Here is a 26,158-nt window from a genome sequence, read left to right as displayed (position 1 = left end):
ACAAATGGTTTCAGTTTATATCCAGCCACACCCGTAACAGAATCGCAATACGGGCATTAAGAGCTTCGAAACCAGGCACACATAGATTTTAGCTTTTTGTGGATGAATGTCCGCTCGGGCATTTTTTTCCGAAATAAGGAAGTCTCATTCATATTAAATATTTGCTGTAGCAAATAACCTTCTCCCATAATAATAATTTTATCCAATTTCTTCACGAACTCCTTGGCAGCCTTCTCAGCACATGCAGATTCCCATACATTTTCACACTATGCAGCGCAAAATCCTGCTTGAATCTCATGAACCAACCGGAAGAAGCGTTGAATTCGTAGTCATTATCGGGTTCAGCTTTCTCCTTCAACATGTTGAAGAGACTTAGTGGTTATAGTCACAGTGCTAGGGGGCAGGGCGCTTTTGGTTCAGGTCCTCTATCCATGATGCAAGTAGCTTTTCCATATCACCGATAGGACCTTGTCGTTGCTTCATGACTATCCTCGATTTAATGGAAGCAGGTCCTTTCACAGCTTCTACGTTTTATCCTTATTTTTCAAAATAGTTGTTACTGTAGAATAAGACCATCCGAAGTCATGTGTGATCACACTGACAGGCTTACCAGCTTCATGTTGCTTTATAACTTGCAACTTAGTTTCAAGATCAATTGCTCACCCTTTTTCTGTGATTCTTCCCTAGGTTTTTTGATTGTGTGTGTAGGGGCCATGTTGCGCAAAGTATCGCGAAATATTTAACGAATAATACACAAATAACCCATTTCTCCAACATAAAATCAACAGAGGAACTGTTGAAGACACGTGCTGACTGCCGAGGGAGGTTCCCACTAAAAGCGTTGTTCCCACTGTGCATGCTTGCATCTTGTTTGAAAGTATAACCGAAAATGTTATTTATTCCCTTATGGGATCACGGACGTATCTTCGAAAGGACGCAAGTCGAGAGATGACTGTATTTTGATTTATCAAATTAATATAATTTTGAACTTTAACAACTAAAAGAAAGAAGAGCTTGTGTATAGAATCTTAACTTGGATATAGATCAAGATATGAGCAAGATACAAATTTCTGTCCTCTTCCCAGAGAACTGAAATGTGTTAAAATTAACTGCAAACATGAAGCAATGTTCTCTAATACCAGTATATATATTATTATTATTATATTTCATAAGAAATTATATCCTTGTTGTCATCCTTCTTTAACCCAAACACAGGTGATGTTCCTCTTTGTATCCTATAATGTAATTCAAAATTATTAGCCAAATGAAACTATACTTGCTTATTTTCTTTGATGCGATCATCATCATAAGAGAATATTTGAATAGACTTATATTGAGTCATGAAAAAACATGCAATTTACATAAAAAATGCTGTTGGTGGTGGTCGATAGATGGCATTGAATGTTGATGGTTGTAGTGTCCTTGTGTAGTCAGAGGATTAAGTAGAGGAAACAGTGACACGTGCATAGTGCAGTGGAGGGCCTTCCTGCAGCCAGTCCTTAGACATACCTGTAGATGTCCTGTAATAATAGTAATATTACCTGGGATGATATTGACCAGTATTTCACATGTAAACTTTTGTTTATGCTTGGTGGAAATAAGGAGGAAGGCAATAATACATTTTATCAGTATACTTTTCAACCCAGCAAGGAAAAAAAAAAAAAAAAAATCACAGCAACTATTACTAATCTTGAGTATTATAATAATATGGTAATACAACATTTTTGCTACTTCTAAATGGAAAATATGATTTACAGACAGCATTCATTATCTCTGAAATTCATTCCCTTCCCCAGTGTCTACGCCTCATTAAGTCAAAACTAGTCCGGATGTTGACTCTCACCTTAATGCATAGTATTGTACATGCTTCTGTAGCTAATACTGTGTGTATTATGGGAGACAACTCGATTAGAAATCATCAGCTGCTCTCTCTATATATAGAGAGATTAGTTACGAATATGTATTTCATGTGCAAACATTGGTTTGCATGTGCTAGGGTAAACAAGAATATCGTTTTTTGTGAGTTACATATATTGCCAACTCTTAGGATTACTCGGGTTTGCTCTTTGTATTTTATAATGCACCACATATCCCTGCCCCTTCTCAAACATAATGCCATGCATTTGTGTGAGAGTTCAATATCCATACTAGTTTCAATGTTTTTGAAGACTTGAACAATGGGAAACCAACATTTTGGAGATATTGATCTGCCATCTATATCATAATTTCCATTCACAAGCAGCAAAATGTTGTATTGCAGTATTCTAGATTAGTGACAGTTGTTGAAATTTTTTCTTGTCGGAAAGTATATCAATAAGAAACTGCATTATTGCCTTCCTTCCTTATTTTGCCTAAGCATAAGCAAAGAAAAGTTTGAATATGAAAAACTGGTCGATGACATCATAGCTTGATTCTACCTGTGAACTTTAGAACTAACTCACTGACTAAGTGTGACAATAATCCAGATTCTACTGTCATTTGAATGCTATTAAGGCATAGATTATTTTCATCACCTGGTCTTGAGACTGTCATCCCTTATTTGGAGGTCTGAAGTGGCAAAAATAAGTATCAAGTTTGGTCTCTATAGCAAGGTTCAAAAATATAGTTCTTCACCTGTTATGATGTGTTATGTTTTCATCCGTTCATAAGTGGAATTTCCAAAAACAAAATTAATAGCTTTAAATTTTCTTTATAATTTGAAGTATTACTAGAAGTTGGTTTAGTATTTACAAAAAAAAAAAAAAAAAAATATATATATATATATATATATATATATATATCAGATTCAGATTAACAGGCGTATTTACTTATTAGTTAACATTTTGATTTTTATCTCTTAGAAATCCTAAACAAAAATGCATCACCCCTGGAAAAAAAATTGGTCATGATGATACAGAAGACTCCCCTCTTCATTCTCTGGCTGGTGACAAGAGAGGTACTACAGCCCAGCGTTTTGTTACTAAATATGTTGATCATGGTCATGATACAATACAGCTTGAGTGGACTGCCAAAAAACTTAAAGAAAAAGAAGGTGCTGGAAAAACTATTAAGGCAGCTACTTTGCAGCTTAGTTGCCAGCAAGCTCAGGGAAAGAGACAGCTGTCTAATTCTCAAGCAAGATCAACTAACAGTCAAAGTCCTGGCATGTCAATTTCTCCAAATCTAATTTCTCCAACTTCACCACTGTCACATGTCACTCCTCCCTCATGGGCTGTAACTAGTATTGAAAAAAAAATATTGGAAAATGTTAGTTCTTTGCCATTCAGTTCAGTTGCAGAAAAGCAGATGATAAATCAGGATGCTAAACCAAATGAAGCACATCACTTAAAACCAAAATTGGAAACTATTTCATCTATAGGTGATGCTGAGAAAAATTACATTGAGGTATGAATGAATCCTGAATATTATTTTTAAATAAAATTACTTATTTTATTTTTCCTGTTAATTGATTTTATTAAAATAAAATCAATTAACTTTGCAAAAATAGTGCATAGTTTTTTCCTTGACGAAGATTGTCTTAATCATTTTTTAGGGGGGGGGGTAAGTGATACTGCATACTCGCACCTTTACTAACAGTGGCTGAGAATGTAGAGTACACTTAGTAATTTGAATGATAAATACCAGGTTTTAACTCATATGTTTTTTACTAGATGTATTTTCTCCACATATTTTGATGTCTCTATATGGTTGTGTACATTGTTATGTAAATAATGTTACACATGTTAATTAACAAGGATCATTCCTTGATTTCTACTTAGTGTGCCTTTTGAGCAAATAACCTTGGAGAAGTACTTGAACAACTCGTTAAAGTAATTCTTGTTTAAGTAGGGTATGGAGGATGCTTACCAAATTACCACATAATGTTCTTTGAGGATGTGAACTACAAGTCTGCTTTTTTCTTTCCTTTTGTTTTCAATATTGCCTATGTTTCCTTTGTTGCAGATTTCAAAACTTCCCCCAGTCTTACCTACATACCTTTCTCAGAATCATCCAGATATTTATAAACTGGAACATTGTCTTTAAGGAAGTGTAGACAGCTTCGTAAGGCGTTGACTGGTTTGAAGGTTGTTCAGATGTTGACTGCTTTTCATATTTTGGCTAATTTTCTTGATCATTGCCAACATATGGAATGAATACCATGCATTTGTAATTAATTTCTGGGTGTTCACAGGATGGTTTGTCAGAAAATAAAAGTTTCTTTAGTACCTTTTTTTTTTTTGAGAATCATTTTGGAGAAACTGATTAAATAGGATTTGAAGTTCTTATTTTTGTTTGATTTCACCCTTTTTTAGTACATATGTATTTTTCTAGGTTTTGATTATACCTAATTTTTGTTGAGAGTGATGGAATGAGCTTGCTTGTAGGAACCTGCTTGTGTAGGTTTCTTTCCCATAGACTATTAATGATAATCCTCCAGCGATGTTTTTGTTGACAAGAATGTCTAGGAATGGTAATGAGAATTTTATTTTTGGATTTCACTTATTAAAAAATCTACAAAATCTTCCTGGTCTTTGTGGGTGTGTTTCCAGATGATAAAAATGTCATCCACATATCTCCACCATGCATGTGGTTTTAAGGTTGCCTGAACAACTATAGATGATTTTTCAAATTATTCAATGTATAAGTTGGTGATAGAGGTGAACCCATTGGAAGACAATATATTTGGTAGTAAAATTTTCTTTTCCAGGGTGAATCTTTCTTTTAAGGTTACACGGTGATCAGCATTCATATTTATGAATTTAGGGACACAAAACACACGTGTTGAAAAGATTATTTTACTGATTAGTAATAAAATAATAACTTTGTTTCGACCCCTGTATTGAGGTCATCTTCAGAAGGATACATGTGTATCTTTCTGAAGATGGAAGGATACATGTGTACACATGTATCCTTCTGAAGATGACCTCAAGGATACATGTGTATACATGTATCCTTCCATCCTTCAGAAGGATACATGTGTACACATGTATCCTTCTGAAGATGGATACATGTGTATCTTTCTGAAGATGGAAGGATACATGTGTACACATGCATCCTTCTGAAGATGACCTCAAGGATACATGTGTATACATGTATCCTTCCATCCTTCAGAAGGATACATGTGTACACATGTATCCTTCTGAAGATGACCTCAATACAGGGGTCGAAACGTAAAGTTATTATTTTATTATTAATCAGTAAAATAATCTTTTCAACACGTATGTTTTGTGTCCCTAAATTCATAAATATGAATTTTCCAGGTGAAGATTGAAGAGTTTACACTGGAAGAGACATGTAATGTCTAGAGGAAATAAGTTTTCAAGTATATTTATTAATATATTAGCCAGTTTAGATGTAGTTTTGTCTACGTGAAATTTCCTCTACATGTTTCAACAGCAAAACATTAGAGGAAATGCATCTAGTATGAAAAACATATGAGTTAAAACAGAAAGAGGAAGCAGTGAAGTTAGTTCAGTGAGTTTCAAGACAGACTATAAAAGGGCATTGGTTAACAGTAGTTCTTATTCTAACGATTTTGGAGAAAAGTGGGGGAATAATAGTGGACAATATTTATCATTTGAGCAAATTTACCTGTAGCAAGCCATTTGTGGTGGAGGGGGCCTTCCCAGTGATGGTACTGACCTTTTTCATCCTTATTCATTTTCTCTGCTTTTCTTCCCACGTTCTTTACTCTACTCCTCCTACATCTTCATTACTATCCTATTTTTCCACACCACCACCATGTTCACCATGCATTGCGACCTGTAAACATTTGGAAAGAGAGATCCTGGCATTCTTTTGCTGCTTAGACAGGATAGGTGGTCCTGGATGGCTTGGCCAGGATTAATCTGCTAGTGGGGGTTTTGATGCAGGGATCAGCAACGTTGCAGTGTCTCTTTCTTCATGGTCCAGGGATAGGGCCCAAGAATTGGTACAGCACTTACCAGACTCATATCACCCTTTGGCTTGCAAACAAAAGCTGTTACAAGATCCAGATATTGGGGAAGTCAGCATAGCATAGTACAGATGCTATCAGATATGCTCCTGCCATGGGTTGATACATACCACCATGCAGCTCTTCTTTCTGCAGGCTATCCAAACATTCCATCTCTCTTGTTGTCTACCAGCAACTCTTTCAAGCAAATAGAAGAGAATACTCTGATTTTGTGACTGTTTACACAGATGTTTGCACAGATTGCTATTATGCTGTCATTCCAGACATCATAATATCCACTCCAATACCAATGTAATGTAACAACTTCACTGCTAAGCTTCACTCTAGAGCAGCAGAAACATCCAGTGCTCTCAAATCCAACAAGTCCTCTTCTATTGGATTCCAAGCCATGTTGGGATTAAACTATACTGTACTGTAGCCTTGTTTATGCAGTCATCATGGAATAGACCAATAATGAACTATCATATCAGGCCTGAAATCAAATTGTGGCAATTTTTTCTTTGCAGGGATCATAAAGAGGAAATTGTTCTTGCTGCTCATAAGTGGGCGTAGGCACTATTTCACTCATATTCATAATCTGTCTGAGCCCTCACACATTCAGGCAAATTTTTCAGAATCAAGTATCACCTAAATTTTTAAAGTATTATCAATATATATCTGATCTGATCTGATCCTGTGGCTTCCTCTCTTTTGAGAGAGTTGCAGCTGATTACTAGGGAGATAGTGACGCAAGGTGGTTTCCTGTTGCCTTCCTTGTTGTATTTTTATGACTGTAGCCTGTGTGTTCACGGGTCCGGTTTACCTGCTTGTGGGATGAAAAACCCCAGATAATCTGGCGGAAAAAACCCTGCTGTCCATGCTCAAAACCGGCTAACTTGGCTATGGCTGAGGAAGATCCTTAAGCTCCTCACGTCGTCGACGGGAATCAAACCTAGGACACTCCTTCCCCAGGCATATGGTTGTGAAGCGCAAAGCCGCTAGGCTAACCGTGCAGACCAATGTGGTCACAATATATATCATCTTATATAAATTACATACATATTTGTTTTAATAGTTTAATTTAGTGTATATGAGCTTTTAGCTCCTGGTTTTTTGACTGTTTTTTTTTTTTATTATTACATGATACCTCCAAGGGATCATTGTGGCTCATTAAGACTTGCACTTCATTTTCCCACTACACACAACTACCATCATCACTACCAACATTATTTTTTTCCTGTAAATTGGGCATGTTCTGAATGACAGTTTGCCTGCATGCTGGATGAAAAACCTGAGTTTCTGAAAGAAAAACCTTGCTATTTATGAGATCGGCTAACTTATCTTCAAATGAAAAGGCCCATATAAAGATTTCTCTTGTAACAACGATAATCATACTTATACCTTTTCCAGTGCTGAAAGGTGAAATATCCCATCGTTCTTTCAATTGCTCTATGGAGCCATGATACTGCTTGTTTATTATTTTTTTATACACCTTTTATATTTGTTTTTATATACTGATTTTTATACACATTTTATGCTGCATATTTATTACTTTGTGCACTGGCACAATATGACCATAGTAATCTTTGCACCATTAACCACACAAACATACTGTTCTCACATTTAGAGTGATAGTACACCAGTGACCTTAGGAATGTGTTCCACTGATCAGAAAAGATAAATGTGCTCTAATTGATAACCCTTCCTCCCCCACCGATAAACTTCATCCATTCCCTTTCTTACAGATGCTCAGTTTCTTCATTATCTTTTTTAGATATTTTCATGGGTGCTGCTTTCACTGTCATTTCTCTACTTTTTTCTAATCATAAAAACATGCAGCTAATGGTTGAATATTTATAAACAACTCATCTCTAAATTCATTGCACCTATTTGTTTTTCATTCAATCTCCTGTCTTTGGTACAACCTTTCCCATACCATTTTTTCTTATGAATGTCTCCAGCTCTTCAAGAAACTCTGATCAAACAGACTTCTTATTTCTCCCTGATTAACTTGTCTCCCCACCACCACCACCACCAGACAGACTCACACCATTGGTGTATTATAGGTCTTTATGACACCTTCCATGGTATGTAGAACAACATAAACATTTATGTATATATTTCTTTCCAACTATCCTGCATTCCTGCACAGTTAGAAATGAACTGGATAATGATATTGGCTGCACTGTTACATTATTAGATATCGCATTCATGATTGGCATGATAATGTATGAATTGGCATTGTTGGGAATGAAGAATAGACTTGACAAGAATAAGTGATTTTCAGATAACAGCATATGAAGGAGCAGAGTAAGATTGCTGTTAATTTTGATATTAATGATATTGGGAATGATTGGAAAAGGAGAGAGATACATTTGTTGTAGATGATGCTAAGTTGAGAAGGATGGTCCATTCTCTCCTGCATGTAATACTGACAGGAGTGATGTGTAGCAATAGAATGTTATTCCTCTTTTTAATGTTTGAATCTAACTATATATCCAGATTTGACAGATCTAATATATCTAAGTTTAACAGAGTTTCAGAAATAACATATTTAGCACAAGCAATAAAACAAGTTGTGCTCATCTGTGTAAATGATTTGTTTAATCAATAGCCACTTCCAAACAAAACAATTGCTTTCATTTTGAAAACAAATATTTATCATCATGAGATCTTTGTGTAATCCCATATTTTAGGTCCTATTAAACACCATCCTCATCCTGTTCCTATAATATGTATACTGTTTCTGCATTCACTACATCACACATTATACCTTATACCCCCACTACTAGCACAACAATTTGTTCCTTACTGCCTTCTCACACTATAGTTACACAACCTTCAGGGATAGCCTCATGCTCTGTCTCTCCTTTCCTTTCTGCATTAACTTCATCCAACATGTGTTTCAATTAAGCTACCTCAGTTCATCCTCCACATTACAGAAAAGTGGAACTATCTTAGCCACTCTTCTCTAGACACTTTCCAAAACCTCATTTGCTTGAAAACAAGGTTGCAGTGTGATCAAGGCCTTATATAGTTGAACACTAACCTTTTATATCTAAGTGGTAGTATTTCTTCATCATTGTCCTAATCCATTGCATTGCTTTCACAGTTATTAAAATGTAGCCCATATTAAATTCTTTTTCTGCAAATTCTGCAAATTCTTTTAAAAAATATGTATGTTAACCGAGTTAATGATCATTCATTCATATATATATATATATATATATACAGGGTGTTCGGGATAAATTTGACAGTTTCGTAAGGAAAAAGAAAATCTTCTTTGTATCTATTAAATTTAATGAATTGACAAAAAAACATTACAGGCAGAGTTAATTACAATACTATCAACAAGATTTACTCAAAATAACCACCATTAGCATCGATCACAGCTTCAATTCTGCTTCGGAACCTCGAACAAGCTGATGCTACAGTCTCCCTGGGAAGGGCCGCAAAAACTGTTTTAATTTTATCCATTAACTGGGCTTTTGTATTACTGGAAGTGCGATTGGTGTCTTTTTCAACTGCGCCCCCATACAAAATAATCCATGGGGTTAAGGTCTGGGGAGTTTGGAGGCCAAACATTTGGACTGGTGAAGTCGTAGAAATTTTCAGACAACCATTTTTGACTTTTCCCAGAGGTGTGGCAAGGGGCCGAATCCTGCTGCCATACATACGGCCTACCATTGGCTACCCTTGTTATCCAGGGCTTGACTACAGTTAGCAACTCCACGAACAAAGCCCGAATTCCAATGCCAGGGTTCTTCAACACCTGTTCCTGCAGATTTGCGAGGAATTCTGCTGTACGAACGCAATCAGATCGTCTGCTAGGGATCTTTCTTCTTGCTACATCCTCGTAGTCACCATTGCAAGTCTCTAGTTCATGCCTGATTGTTTTTACTGTATTCAGGGAGCATTGGGCAGCAGTCGTAATATCCTTATTTTGATGGCGGGCACGAATCATCATGATACAAGTTATTCTCTTCCATGATTCAGGTGGGTTCCAGCTATCCATCCTTTCTGACATCTTGTATATGAATGAAGAAGGGTCCAAACTTTTAAATGAAGAGAAGTGTGTGTTAATACATGTAACTTACGGAAAAATATAATTAATTATAAATATGTCAAATTTATCCCGAACACCCTGTATATATATATATATATGAAACGTACTATTAACTCGGGGTTGGGATATGTTCATTTTTTAAATTAACTGACTTAAACCCGAGAATTATAACACAATGACATTTATTTGAAAAAAATGCAACATGTTTCGTCAAAAATGACTTCTTCAGGCGATAAGAACATAGAAAAGATAATAAAAGACACTTAAATTAACATTGACACACTCCAAAGCTATACAATTACAAAGTCATAATATTCGACTGTAAATTACAGTTATGAGCTTGAACTACAGTCCGAGTTAATGTTCTATTGTTGTGCACCTGTGCGTGTGTGGAATCACGCGATCTCCAGTATCTAATAATAGAGTTGAAAGAGTCAGTGACTCTTTCAACTGTGCACTGTTCACAATGAAGTGGAACAGTGCACAGTTGAATCCAAAGAAATTGTCCTAGACCCTCCTCACATCAACCTCAGTTATATTCTACCTGACTCGCATAGTTCAGCGATTAGATACCAGCATACGGGTGAACTTATACACTCATTTGCACAACAATAGAACTACAGAATGGATTATAATGACAATTCAAACTTAACTTCAGTTTAGTGTCTGTTATTATAATGGCACAATGTTTTTATGTTTTTTTTTTAATTTGCTTTAAGTGTTATCACACCTGAAGAAGTCATTTTTGATGAAACATGTGTGCTCCATTAAATTAACTTATCTATTTTCTCAGTTTCAGCCAGTCAAAAAAAGATGAACACACACACACATATATGTGTGTATATATATATATATTTTTTTTTTTATTTAAATAATTGAATGACTAGAACCGAGATTTAAGTAAAAAGGTTTTAATATTAAAACACTACTAGTTTCAGCTTGTAACAGTCTTCATCAGGTGACATTATAAAAGAAAGAAAAACACTAAAACACTGAAGCTTAAATAAACTAAGAACATCATAGAGAGTCTCTATACATAATTAACATTAAAACGTTGTGGTTGTATTTAAAGCTGTTCTTTCGTTTGTGGTATTGTTGGGAAAGTACGTGCTAGTAGCATCTCGTGAATGCCAGTACATGATTACAGCTGAATGACTATCTGGGAGGTTGTAGCTCAAGTTATTATTTAGATGAACAGGATTGAAGATGATTTCCCTAGAGTCTATGATTTTTCTCTCTAGTTCATCATTGCAATGGAAGATGTTCGCAGATTTTTCCTAGCAGACTTTGTGACTTTGACTTTATGGCCTCCTAAAATCATGTATTATTTTATATACACCGAGGAACTGAAGATAGTTATGAGCTTGTTTTGGGTGGCTTAGAACTGACCTTAGTTTTGGAAGCGTTGAAAAACACGTTTTTATATTAAATTTTTTCAAAATTCTTCCTAGTTTCTGGAGAGCGAGCTGATGTACGGTAAAGAAATATAACCCTTGGGGTTGTCAGGGATCTCTGTTGTTTCGAAAAGAAAATTTATAAACAGAACGAAGGACTAGCTATGGGTAGCCCCCTGTCCCCAATACTGGCCAACATTTTCTTTGAGGATTTCGAGGAAAAAGCCATCTCTAAAGCAACATTAAAACCTAGAACATGGGTCTGCTATATGGATGATATATTCTTTATTTGGGAGCATGGTGTAGACAATCTTCACATCTTCCTAAATCATTTAAACAACTTCCACCAAGGCATAAAATTTACCATCGAGATTGGAGAAAATGGTTCCCTTTCATTTCTAGACATGAAGCTTACTAAGATGTCCAATTCTTTAAGGATCTCAATCTTCAGGAAATCAACACACACATGGATAGATACCTACATGCATCCTCACATCACTATCCCCAACAAAAGTTAGGTATCATTTCCACATTGGCTCACCATGGTATGGTGAGCATGTAGGTATCTATCCGTGTGTGTTGATTTCCTGAAGATTGAGATCCTTAAAGAATCAGACATCTTAGTAAGCTTCATGTCTAGAAATGAAAGGAAACCATTTTCTTCAATCTCGACGGTAAATTTTATGCCTTGGTGGAAGATGTGAAGATTCTCTACACCATGCTCCCAAATAAGGAATATGTTGGGTATTGGAGACAAGGGGCTACCCATAGCTAGTCCTTTGTTCTGTTTATAAATTTTCTTTTCGAAACAACATAGAGATCCCTGACAACCCCAAGGGTTATATTTCTTTACTATACATCAGCTTGCTCTCCCAGAAACTAGGAAGAATTTTGAAAAAATCTGATATAAAAACGTGTTTTTCAACTCTTTCGAAACTAAGGTCAGTTCTAAGCCACCCAAAACAAGCTGATAACCATCTTCAGTTTCCTGATGTATATAAAATAATACGTGATTGTGGGAGCCCATACTATGGCCAGACTGAGAAGTCAATCCTCCTATGGCTAGAGGAACATCAGAGAGACATTTCATACAATAGAATCAGAGGAAGCGCACTCTCAAGTCACGTCTTATTTTCAGTGAACACAAATGATGAAGGCTGCCAACATAGAATAGATTTGAATGCAACATCAATTGTTTATAATTGTCACAATGAAGTGGAACGGTGCATAGTTGAATCCAAAGAAATTGACCCTTCTCACATCAACAGCAACCTCAGTTATAGTCTGCCTGACTCGCATAGTTCTGCCATTAGATACTGGCATGAATTCAAACTTAACTTCAGTTTATAAGTGTTATTATAATGGCACAGTCTTTTTATGGTTTTTTTTTAATTTGCTTTAAGTGTTACCACACATGAAGAAGTCATTTTTGACAAAACATGCTGTGTGCTCCATTAAATTAACTTATATCTATTTTCTTGGTTTCAGTCAGTCAAAAAAAGATGAACATATCTAATCACAGAGTCAGTGTAACTAATGATCATATATAATATTTCTTTAAATATTTCTTTCATCCAAATATTGCTTGGAATATGCAGTTATCCAGTATAGTAATAGATGATATTACATGGACACATGTAATATAATATTTCATGATTAAAAATAAAGTTATGTTAATTTGTGTGTGTGTGTGGGTGTGAGAGAGAGAGAGAATCAACAGTATCTCTGGTATATGTTTTCTTTTTTTTTCAGGAAACTTTGTCTGGAAATTTTCGCTGTAATAATCATCGTGGAGGTCATATCTCTCATAGAACTTCAAGTTATTCCATAGAATGTCCATCTGAACGTCTTCAGTTCTATAAAGCGTTTTCTACAATGATCCGAATGGGTGGAAAAAAAAATCGTGGTAATAGTAAAAGTTTTACAAGACTGGTATGTTTGCATCTTTACAATTTCATAAACCTATCTTTTGATTCAGTATTGAAGTATATATATTAATAATACAGCCTACATTTCATAATTAATATCCACTTCGACATTAAGTATTGAAGTATTGAATCATTTTTGTGCGTGATATCTGTCTATTACTGTAAACACCGTTACTGGTGAAGGAAAGGTGTAATTTTTGAGTCATCATTAGAAAAAGTAGCTGACATAAAGAAAAGTTGATCCTTATCAGAGATCTAAATAGCTGAGTAGAAAAAATAATGCCAAGTACCGTCTGGATTTCTGTTCAGTAGATACTTAACGCTATTTGTCATACGGAAAAAAAAGACACAAGACTTATTGGTTATATTATTCTTGATAACAATATCTTCTTCATGCTAGTTCTTTCTTTAATATTTATTCCACACACACAAGAATGCATAGCACATCATTGCTGTGTGTGAGGTGTAGATGAGAGTTGAGAAAGAAGAAGATTGACATTCTTCTTAAAGATCATTTATGCATAGGTTGAAATTGTTGGAAAACATCATGAGAAAAGCTGTTTCAGAGGACAGAGGTGAATGAAATAAATGAGGAGAAGCAGGTTTGATGAGTTTGCAGTTGTACTCTAAAGGGATGTTGGACAGCAGCTGCTCTTGTTTTAACAGGCCTAGTGGCAAGTAGAGTAATGATGTTTGCCGATTTACTGGAGTAGTTACCATGGAAGTAGCTGGGTGGGGTAAAGTAGCTTCTTGAGCAGAAAAGAATGCCTAGTTTTTTAGAAGCCAAGGAAGCTAGTGATGTGATGTGTTTGTGCCAAGAGGTTGGAGGTAAATATCAGTTCAAGGAGAGATAGTTGATCCTATCTGGTGATGTGTGTGTTATTGAGGATGACCTCCCTTTTGCGAGAGAATAGGCAGGACTGCATTTTGGCAGCATTGAAGGTGACTAGGTTATCCTTGTCCCACTGAAGGATGGTATTGAGATCAGTCATTAAGGCACTGATTGCAGATGATCTTGATGTAAGGAATGTCTAGGAACTACATGGTTTGTCAAAGGAGTAGGATAAGTGGAGACTACTATCATTGGTAATGCTATGGATAGGATTTGTAGTGATTGAGAGTAGATCATTTATGTATAAGAGAAAGAGGATAGGTGAGAGAACAGAGTCCTGAGGTACTTCTGCATTGGTGGCAAAGCTCAAGGAGAGTGTGTCGTCCACCATAACACACACACACACACACACACACAGTGAATGACCAGAGAGAAAACTGATTATCCAGTTACAGATGGTGGCAGGTAGACTGAAGGAAGGCAGTTTGCCAAGCAGTACTTGATGCCAAACACAATCGAAAGCCTTGGAAATGTCCAGGGCAACAGCACGTGTTTCTCCAAACCTTTCCATGGAATGTGTCCAGCTGAGTAATGTGGGCTAAGATATCAGCTGTGTATCTGGATTGGCAGAATCCATACTGGTCACTGATTAACTGGTGAGCTTTTACGTGGTGATGAAGTTGACCATTGATGACTTCTCCATTATTTTGGAGAGGATTGAGGTGATGGCAGTTGGTCAGTCACTGCACGGTTGGCTTTTGTCTCCCTTTATTTTTGGAATGGGTTGGATATGTGTTAGTTTCCATGAGATGTGGGATAGGTGTCAGGTGAGTATAGAAGATTGAAGAGAGGATAGGTGTTAGCTCTGGAGCATAGTATAGCATTTGAGTACAATAGGAGAGATGTCATTGGGACCAGACAGCTTTATAGTGTTGAAGTTGTTTAATATTCTTATGTGTTTCTGCTTCAAGGCCACAGGAGACATATGGTGTTCAGTTCAATTGCTAGTATGGATGATTTGCCTTCACTGTCTATGCAGGAATTAGAGGAAATATTATATCATATTGAAAAGAAAAGGAGAGAGAGAGACGCCCGTGAACATGACACCCATACAGAGAGCAACCACTCTTTGCCATTCCGTGGCCTGCTTGGGGCCGTACATTTTGTTGAGGGTGGGCCGTGAAATAATGAAGACAAATTTAAAATGTTTTAAGACTAAGTAGATTTATTTTTGTCTTAAAAGAAACGTATTTAATTTTTATTATTTATTATTTCTTTTTTGTTCTTTTTTATATTTTAATGGAAAAAATCACACATTGGTGTTGGTTCATGAATTTTGCTTCTTGCGTATTTCGGCGATTAATGAATATTAGTAAATATATCATCATCATCATCATCATCAAATTCCTGCCATGTACCCTCAAGGGGTGTACAGGATATGACAGTACTACATGAAAAAATTACATCATTACTAACTTCCTATCTACAATTTTCCTCCAAATCAGTCTGTTACTTGTCAAGACTCCAACATTATCAGATCTTATATTTCTATCGTCTAAGGCACTTTGTACCATATCAATCCACCTATATCTTGGTCTTCCTCTGGGTCGTTTTCCTGCCAACCTGGCAGAGAACACTTGTTTTGCTAATCTTTCCTCTCCCATTCTATTTAAGTGACCATACCATCTGAGATTAGCTCTGCTAACGCATTCCTGGATGCTGACAATGTCAAGTTCTTTCCTAATATCCTCATTTTTAATATGATATTGCCATTGATGCCATCTGTTCACGCCTCTAATCTTTCTCAGGACTCTCATATCTGCGGTCTCTAGTCTTTGATCAAGTGTTTTACTTCCGACCCAGCTCTCAGATCCATAAGTTAAAACTGGTTTGAACACAGTCTTGTATACAGCTAATTTAGTGTTCCGACTAATTTATTTCTTATTCCATATGAATTTATTCAATTGACTTCCCACGATACCAGCTTTGCTGATTCTGTTGTCTATTTCTATATTTAGTTTACCATCTTCAGTAAAAATTGTGCCTAAGTAGCTGAAATGTTTTACTTATTCCACAGGTTCTCCATTCACAACACAGTTGACATTTTCAATGATTCTGCCTATTTTCATTGTCTTTGTCTTTTTATTGCTGACCTTCATACCATATCTATTACAACAGCTATTCAATTTAGTCAGAGAATCTTGCAGACTTGTAGCGGATTTATTTAGAAGTATAACATCATCCGCATAAAGCAAAGAGCTGACATTAACATCTCCAATTTTGATATCAGGTTTAATACCACATTCCTTCATAATGTGATCCATATAGATAATGAATAACAGAGGGGATAATGTACATCCTTGTCTCACACCAGATTTAACATTAAACCATCTTCCTGTACTTCCTTCAATTCTAACTGCTGACTCACAACTCAAATAAAGACTAAGTATTGCTTGATATAATGCCCCATTGACACCATATAACTGCAGCGTATTGAATAGCTTCCCTCTTGGCACCTTGTCATATGCCTTTTCCAAATCGACAAAACTTAAATACAGATCTTTGTTATATTCCCATGCTTTCTCGACTATTTGTCGTAAAGTGAAGATCTGATCCTGACAGCCTCTATTTGGCCTGAATCCAGCTTGTTCTTCACCAAGCTTTTCTTCCACAATTCTTCTCAACCGTTTCTCAAGTATACTTGCATAGATCTTTCCAGGAACACTCAGTAGGGAAATACCTCTGTAATTCTCACATTCAGTTTTATTTCCCTTTTTATATATGGGTACTATGAAAGCTCTACTCCAATCATCGGGAATTCGTCCCTCTGTCCAGGCTTTCTGAACTATGCAGTGCAGCCACTGTAAGACTCTTATACCACCATACTTCAGCATTTCTGGTCGAATATCATCTACTCCTGCTGCCTTTCCACATTTCAAGCCTTTGATGGCTTTTTCTACTTCAAGTATGGATATGTATTCCTGACTGCATGCCTGGTCAGTGTTTTTTTTTAACACTGTGCTGTCATCACTGCTTGTTTCATTTAGCAGTTTTTCAAAGTAATTACTCCATACTTCAAGGATATCTTTTTCTCCTGTTTTCATTTCACCTTTATCATCTCTAATTCCTTTTACAGCACTCTTTCCTCCATTCCTAAGCTTCTTCAACAACCTCCAGAATATTTTGCCACCTTCTTGATATTTATTTTCTATATTCTTGCCAAAGTCCTCCCATGACTTTTGTTTAGCTAGTTTTACACACTGTTTAGCTTTCTTACATTTGTCTCTGTATTCTGTAAGAGTAAATGCTGACTTATTTGCCAGGAACTTTTGATATGCTTTCTTCTTTTCCTTCACTGCCTCTTTAACTTCCTGTGTCCACCAGGGAGTTCTGATTTTTTTTATCCTTACAAACAACCTCACCACATGCCTCTCTGGCAGAATCAATCAATGTTTCCTTCAGAGTTTGCCACTGAATCTCCAAGGTTTGATTCCTGTTCTCAAACTCTTTCATTTTCTTTTCAATAATATTTCTGTATTTTAGTCTACAGTTCACATCTGAGAGCTGCTCAACTTTTATTCGCTTTAAAACTTTCTTACATGTTATTCTTTTCAATATGAAATTCAATTTTATCCTGCTCAAGACTAAATAGTGATCACTTCCAATTTCAAATCCTCTGTACACTCTGGTGTCCTGCACCAGGGAGAAAACATCACTATCAACAATAACATAGTCAATGAGACTTTTCTTGTTCCTTGCCTCTTCTCTCCATGTGAATTTGTGCACATTTTTATGTTGAAACATGGTGTTAGTAATAACCAGTCCATGTCCTGAGCAGAAATCCAACAGATATTTGCCATTATTATTAGCTTTGCTCTTTTCTCCAAATTTTCCCAAAATATTTTTGTATGTCTCACAATCATTTCCTACTCTACTATTTAGATCCCCAACAAGGACCAACTTTTCCTTTTTCATTGTGTCAGTTGCTTTTTCTAAAGCATCAAAAAATTCCTCCACTTCTACCTTAGTAGAACCTTCTGTGGGACCATAGGCACAAATAAGTCTCATTGTCCAGTTCCCCATTCTCATATTTGCCCACATTACTCTACTTGAGACTGACTGCCATTCAAGAAGATTAGCCTCGTATTTTGTGTTGAATACTATGGCTACTCCTTCTTTTCCTTGATTGTCATTGCCTGAATATATGCTTCTTCATATAGTAAATATATAGTAAACATATAGTAAATATATGCTTCTTCATATAAGTTTCATTTCAAAGGTATTAATAAGAAACACAAAAAAAGATTATAAATGCAAAATCTTGAATATAAATTGTATTGAATATAAATACAATAAATATTATAATAATATATGTCTATATTACGATTTTTTTTGTTGGGAGCTGTGAAATATTTTAATTTTTCCAAATGGAAAAATTAAAATATTTCCTTGGCATCCATAAGTTTGGGAAGCACTGGCTTAGACAGTGCCTCTTTCCCCCCCATACCGCTACTCACACCTTCCTCACCAGACATGACTGTAAGAAATTTTTTTTAAAAAACAAAGTTGAGCAGCTATTACAAATGAACTGTAAACTCAGATATACCAATATTCAAGAAAAAATGAAAAGGCTTAAAAACAAGAACCAGACACTCGAGACTCATTGACAAGGAAAAAAACATTGATTCACCCAGATGAGCATGTAAGGAAGCTGTATGCAAGGATAGAAGGATCAGAACTCCTTATTAATACACTAATACTTACTTTCACACAGGCACTCAGTTTCTGTTGCTTGCATGTTCTACTCCAAATACTTCTTTGTCCACTGTTCATCAGAATTATCATGAATAATACCCACATTCTCTGTCAAATTCATTCAAACACATGCAGCGACTAATAAATATTCTCTCACAGTACATTTCCAAACTCACAGAACAAATTTCTTTCTCTTCATCCATCTCTTCTACTACTGCCCTATGGAACAGTCTGTCAACTTATGCGTTTCCCCAAGAAGGCATTCAGTCTGCAGCTCTTCAAGATAAATGTAAACATGTTCCTTCTTGCCTATATACAGTTGGTCAATATACAGTACTAGTGAACTGTATAAATGGTGGAACTCATGGGTGGGTTCCACCATTTAAAAAGAAATAAATAAAAATCCCCAGAAATGTGAAAGAGCGGCTAGTAGATATTTGACCAGAAATGTTCAAATATGGAACTTGAATATTCAGAGGCCCAATTCCAGATGACTGGAGTGGTGATTTGATAAATACCTATCTATAAAAAAAGGAAATAAAACAATGTGAGAATTACAAAGGAATTTTCTTCATGGAATATTCCACAAAAAATTTAGGCAAGCAAGCATACCTGAGAAAGGCTAAGAAAAATGTGAAAGAGAAACTTGGAGAAGTACAAGCTGGGTTCAGGCCAAATAGGAGTTGTCAGAATGAGATTTTTGCTTTTAAAAAGTTGAGAAAACATATAACAAGGTTCTGTATTTAATTTTTGTAGGAATTAAAAGGCATATGACAAAGTACCAAGAGAAAAACTGTTCAAAATGCTACAATTATGTGGTGGAAACAGTACATCATATCAAGCCATACCTATTTTTTATTTGAGCTGTAAGTCAGCAGTTATAATTGAAGGAGCTTACAGGAAGATAGTTTATGTAAATTGAGGTGTGAGACTACATTGCACTTTGTTCTGTTATTCATCGCTTATGTGATCACAAGATAAAGGAAAGTGGCATTAAACCTGATGTTGGAGATATTCAACTCAGCTCTTTATTTTATGGAGACGATGGTATATACTCTTAAATAAATCTGGTATTACTCTGCAGGTACACTTGTTATCTAAAATTAAATAACTGCTTTAATAAATTTGATATGAAAACCAATAGTAAAGACAAGCTATGAAAACAGGTAGAAACATTGAAAACATATTGGCTGCTAATGTGCAATTTTTAGTAAAGATGGCAAATTAAATTTGAAATAGACAATAGAATTAGTAAAGCTGGTATAGTAGGCAGCCAACTAAATAAGTTCATTTGGTATAAGAGAGAAATTAGTCAAAACTAGCTATTACACAAGATGGTGTTCTAGCCAATTTTAACTTGCAGATCTGATAGCGGTTATAGGAAGAAAGGAGGTAGATCAAAGAGTGGAGACTACAGATATGAGTTCTGAGAAAAATTAGGGAAATAAGCAGATGGAATCATTGGTAGAATCCTATTAAAAATGAAGTTACTAGGAAGATAGCAGGAATGTATGAGCTGAGGTGGCATAGTTAAACAGGATTGGAGAGGAAAGGTTAGCAAAACAGGTATTTGATGCCAGTATTTCATGAATAAAACTAGATCGAAGATCACAACGTATGTAGATTGATGCAGTAGGATGTGCTTTAGAAAACCAAAATAAAAGATTTGATAATACTAGATTTCTGACAGATAACACTTGTTCTTGAGGAAAATTGTCAATAGAAAGTCTGTAATATTGTAATCTTTTAATACAGTTATCGTGTCCCATACACCCCTTGAGAGTAGATATCAACAATTTGATTTTGATAAATTTTCAAAAAGTTGTTTAATATATATATCTTAAGATTCTGTTACATATCAAGCTTTAATTCAGATGCTGCACAGACTCATTTTTAGCTAATCACTCCATTTTTATATACGATATTAAAATGTGAAAAGTGTTGCATAAAATGATCACTAATACGAGGGTGGTCTGAAAAGTTTTCGGCTTACCATAGATGGCAAAACTATCGGCAAGGTTTTTTTTTTCTAAGTTGGTACATCTGTCATAAGCATCCATGTGAAATTACAAGTCATTCTATCAAGTAATTTTTTTATACAGCTGTCTGAAGCAAAAGCGTTGTCTGTATCCCTTGAAATGGATAAAATTGATTATTGTACGGTCATAAAATTCTTTGTAAAAGAAAGTTTAATGCCAAAAGAAATTCATTCGAAGTTCATAAAAGTTTATGGGCACTCTTCTCCTTCGTTTTCGACAATTAAGAATTGAGCTTCCAAGTTTAAACGTGGCCGTACCAGCCTTGAAGATGATCCACGCGAAGGATATCCAAAAAGTGTAACACAACCAGAAATTATTGATCACGTGCACGATATGGTATTGGATGACCGGTGAGTCAAAGTGCATGAAATTGCTGGGACTATAGCCATTTCAAAAGAATGTGCAGGATATATTTTGCATAAAGAATTTCAAATGAAAAAGTTTTGCGCAAAATGGGTGCCGAGCTTGCTCACAGCAGATCAAAAACAGACTTACATGAAAATCTCTGAACAGTGCTTGGAGCGTTTTAACAAGAATAAAACTGATTTTGTATGTCAATGTATTACTATGGATGAGATTTGGATTCACCATTATACAACGGAATCCAAACAGCAGTCAAAACAGTGGACAGAAGCCGGTTGTTCAGTGCCAAAGAAGACAAAGTCTTTTCCATCAGCAAGAAAGGTCATGGCATCTGTGCTTTGGGATGCTAAAGGCATTATGTTTATTAATTATCTTGATTCTCGTGGAAAGGCTTAGCTGTTGGTTATTCATTTTTACTAAATATCTTAAAGAAATTACAACGTATACTAGGATATACATTAAAATAAATTTTAATACACTTCCAATATTACGGCAACATCACGTTGCCATTTTCACAGGGACTTAAAAACAAGACACGTGCATGCAAGCACAACAAACAGTAAATGAGGACAAAGCAGGAAGCTATTCTTTCTCCTGAAGAACACAAGGACTACATCTGGTTTCACCAGTACAGCCACTCTGGTCTTGCAGACCATGCACTGGATACCCGCCTTTAGAATATGGTGGAAGAAAGCCATGATGATACACCATAGTAAATTCAAATGCAAAAGGCTTTTCATGGAATCAGCCTCAGCCCTAAGAAACAATCCAAACCCCAACAAATTTGGTTGCATGAGACTGCCCCAAATTTGGGAAACCTACATCAGAAGACCTTCAGCCCAAGAATAGCTTCCTGCTTCGTCCTCATTTAGTGCTTGCGTGCATGTGTCTTGTTTTTAAGTTCCTGCGAAAATGGCAACGTGACGTGGCCGAAATATTGGAAGTGTATTAAAATTTATTTAATGTATATCCTAGTATACGTTGTAATTTCCTTAAGCTATTTAGTAATAATTATCTTGAAAAGGGTAAAACAATAACCGGGGAATATTGTTCCAATCTTTTCACCAGACTAGATGAAAAAATTCGTAAGAAAAGACCCGGTTTGCAGAAGGAAAAAAATCATCTTTCATCAGGACAGTACACCTGCCCACAAAGGTTTGTCAATGGGAAAATTAAGGGATCTACACTATGAATTGTTGGAACATCCACCCTATTCCCCAGATTTGGCTCCCTCTGACTTCTATCCCTTCCCAAAACTAAAACTCTTCACTGGTCAGTGTTTTTCTTCAAATCAAGAGGTGTTTGCAACTGTAGAGGGGTATTTTGCAGATCTTACTGAGAACCACTACAGGGACGATATTAAGGTGCTGCAGCATTGCTGGAATAAATGTATTAGTCTTAAAGGAGATTATGTTGAAAAATAAAAATAATTTTGAAATTATAAATTTGTATTTTCATTGTGAGGCTGAGAACTTTTCAGACCACCCTCATAGGTTGATCTTTATTAATATCTAGATTATTGCTTTTACAGTAGCTAAGATTAAATTATATTATTTGTTTAAGAAGTAAAATTAGATTTTATATTACGCTGATTGCTTTTTAACTTTGTTACTGATGTTCAGATGTTACAGACATCACAATTATTTTCACATTTCACTTAGCTAATATGGTATGGTGCTTAGATGTTGATTATCAAAAGAAAGAAAGAAACATTTAGAAGTAATAATTATCTTCACTTATATAAATTGTGCATGCATATAGGTACACCAATAAACACAGAATGAGTGCAGAAAAGAACTGTATATGGGATACCATAATGGTATTGCATAATTAATTCTTTGCATTCTTATTAACTTCCCATTAACGGCTTTCTTCAAATAGAATCCTAACTAATGCCTTGTATGAATGTGGTAATAGGATCTTGCATGTTCAGCTTACTTTCTCATGATGATTTTTGGTAAAGTTATGTTCATTATCTTCACTTTAGCCCATTGACACATGTTACTGGATTTGGAAAAGAAAAAGTATTCCTGTTATACAGAAATAGGTACAAATTAGACTGTTCTTGGAATCTGATCCAGTGCTACAAAATGCTCTGAATGTTTTAGCTCTGGCATAAATATACCTTCCTCATCAAATTCCTGTCAAAGGGTGTACAAGATACTGTGATAGTATGTATAATTAATTGTTTGCATTATTACTTGCTTCCCATTACCAGATTTCCTCCATTTATCTTATTTCTAACATTTGTCTAATAAGGCAAGCACTTTTATTGACATCAATCCACCAAGATCTTGGTAGTCCTAGCATCTTTCTCTTGCCATCATAACACCAAACACTTCATTATATAACTCACAAACAAAATATCTCAAGCCTTATAATGCTTGAGTGCTGTGTATGCTAAGTGATTGGAATGAAGAAAGGAATATGTTAATGTGTTTCTTGAAGAGTTTGGAGATTGCATTCATTGGGAGAAAAGCATATGGAGAAGGCTGTTCTAGAGTGTGCAAATAAGGAAGAGAATGATATTTGCTAGCCTTTTCTCTCTTATTCTGTTCAACCATTCCACCATAGATTAGTGATGTTCTCACACACATTCTTGGATGCTAACAATGTGATGTTCTTTATTAATATCTTCATTTTTAATAAGATTCTGCCATTTATGCCATCTATTCACTCCCTTAATATTTCGTAGTTACTCTGATTGGCTGTTTTATTTCTAACCCACCTCTCATATCCATAATTTAAAATTGGTTTGAATACTGCTAGTTTACTCTTTTAACCTTTCTTTCTTAGTCCATATAAATTTATTCATCTGGCTCTCTTTTAACCTTTCTTTCTTAGTCCATATAAATTTATTCATCTGGCTCTCCACTAAATCAGCTTTGTTTATTCTATTTCCCAATTTAAATTACCATCTTCACTAAAAATTGTGTTTAAATAGCTTAAGTATTTTACTTGTTCTGTAGATTCTGCTTTCGGGATGCAGTTGATCTTTCTTATGTTCCTAACTGTTGCAGTAGTTTTTTTTATTACTGATTTTCTTGCTAAATCTATTAAGCAGTTAATCAGTTTAATCAAGGAATCCTGCTGGCTTGTACTGGATTTATTTAAGAGTGTAATCTCATCATCATCATCATATTATTATTATTATTACATGACACCTCCAAGGAGTCCAAAGACTCATCGAGGGAGGGCACCTACTCTACAACTCTCTGTCCACCAACTACAATGAACTGCAACCATCATTATCTACACCAACACCATCAACTGCCCACCACAACCACTGGTATTTTCACAGACAATAACAAACATCCATACCTACAGTGGGATTCAAACCTGCATCCATAGCCGGAGATCAGATATGCTAACCACTCTGCCAACCAGGCCAGCATATAGTACAGAGCTGAGATTAACATCTCCAATTTTTATACTTAGTTTAAAGCCACTTGATGTTGTGGTCCATATAAATGATGAATAACAGTGGAGAGTATGCACTCTTATTTTACATCAAGCTTCTTCCTCCTCCATTTATTCTTAACATGTCAGTGAGAACTTATATGTAGACTGTATATTATTGCTCTGTATGATGTTCCATTTACACCATATGATTGAAAGATTTTGAACAGATTTTCTCTTGGCACCATATATGCATTTTCCAGATCTGCTAATGTAAAAATCTGATCCTAACCACTCCTGTTTGGCTGGAGTCCATCTTCCACCCTATTTCTTAGTCTCTTTTCAAGTATGATTGCATAAATCTTAACTGGCACACTGAGTAAAAAAATTCCTCTGATTCTCACATTCAGTTTTATTTTACTTCTTATGGGTGGGTGCTGTCAGAGCTCTACTCCAATCAACTGGTATTAGACTGATCAGGCCTTCTGAATTATGCACTGAAGCCAATGGAAGCCCTCCATATTTGAGCATTTTGGATTGAATGTTACCTACTAACTGCAGTTCTACATAGTACAGAGATAGAACAAATCTGAGATATAATAATTTTTGCTATCTCAAGTATTAATACACTCTTCATTACATTGAGGAGTGTATTAATACACTCTTTGTAAATATTTTCTGTCACTTATTTCATTTTAAGTCTTTCAAAGTAACTACCTTCTTTCAGAATAACTAACTTCCAGACCTTCGAAATATCTTCAGCAGAACATGCTATCTCCACCAAACATTGAATACTTTGGAGGAGGATTAAGGGCCTTTACAAACGTAATTATCCTATGGAATGCTTATACAACGAAAGTTGGGAAACCTTGCTTCACCATATAAATCTAAACAGAAATGATAGACTGGAATTATCTGGAAAATGCTACTTATCCACACATTCCATAGGCAGTAGTATTTTTTAATGAATTAGTATTTTGTTTCTTATTTAATTTTGTATAATTACGATCCTAACGTACAGAACGTGTCATTCTGTATGATGTACGTGTGGCTCACCTGTTTTCATTGCTGAGCCTTCTGGTTTCTTTTATGCTTGTTTAATTTGATTATGTTTAAGATTCTCTTGATACTACGGGGAAAATCCTGTGTTAAATAAATATTATACAAGTACTAAAATCCATAATGAATTATTTTTCATGAGTGTATAGTTTAACTTTGAAGAGGGACTGTAAAGTGTATCTTAATCTTGACTGGTGGTCATACTGTTTCCTGTAATGCAGGATGATTGTACTCCTGGCTCTATTTTTTTTATGATAATCACTTCATAGGGTTGGGAAATTTAAAACACATTAGTACTATAAATAAGTTAAAGGTTACATAATTGGAGAACCCTTTCTAGTGAAAAGACATGGTTCTTACTCAAAACCACTTCAGGTTTCTAGTAAAGAAGATGGCAGGCATCATGGGG

General features: G+C 35.5%; 1 protein-coding gene across 1 annotated transcript in view; it reads left to right on the top strand.

Moving 5' to 3' along the window:
- Positions 1-26,158, top strand: part of LOC150094331 (mitogen-activated protein kinase kinase kinase 4-like) — a 172,769-nt gene that overhangs the window by 14,216 nt on the left and 132,395 nt on the right. Inside the window, exons 2-3 of the mRNA XM_090412440.1 lie at positions 2,841-3,213; positions 13,127-13,306. Of these exons, the coding sequence (XP_090268566.1) occupies positions 2,841-3,213; positions 13,127-13,306 (553 nt within the window). The remainder of the gene's footprint in view (positions 1-2,840; positions 3,214-13,126; positions 13,307-26,158) is intronic.

This window comes from Typopeltis vanoorti, chromosome 22 (assembly GCF_054136105.1).
Source record: "Typopeltis vanoorti isolate ZY-2024b chromosome 22, IOZ_Tvanoo_1.0, whole genome shotgun sequence".
Taxonomy (NCBI): Eukaryota; Metazoa; Arthropoda; class Arachnida; order Uropygi; family Thelyphonidae; genus Typopeltis; species Typopeltis vanoorti.
This window is presented reverse-complemented; position numbering and strand designations above follow the sequence as displayed.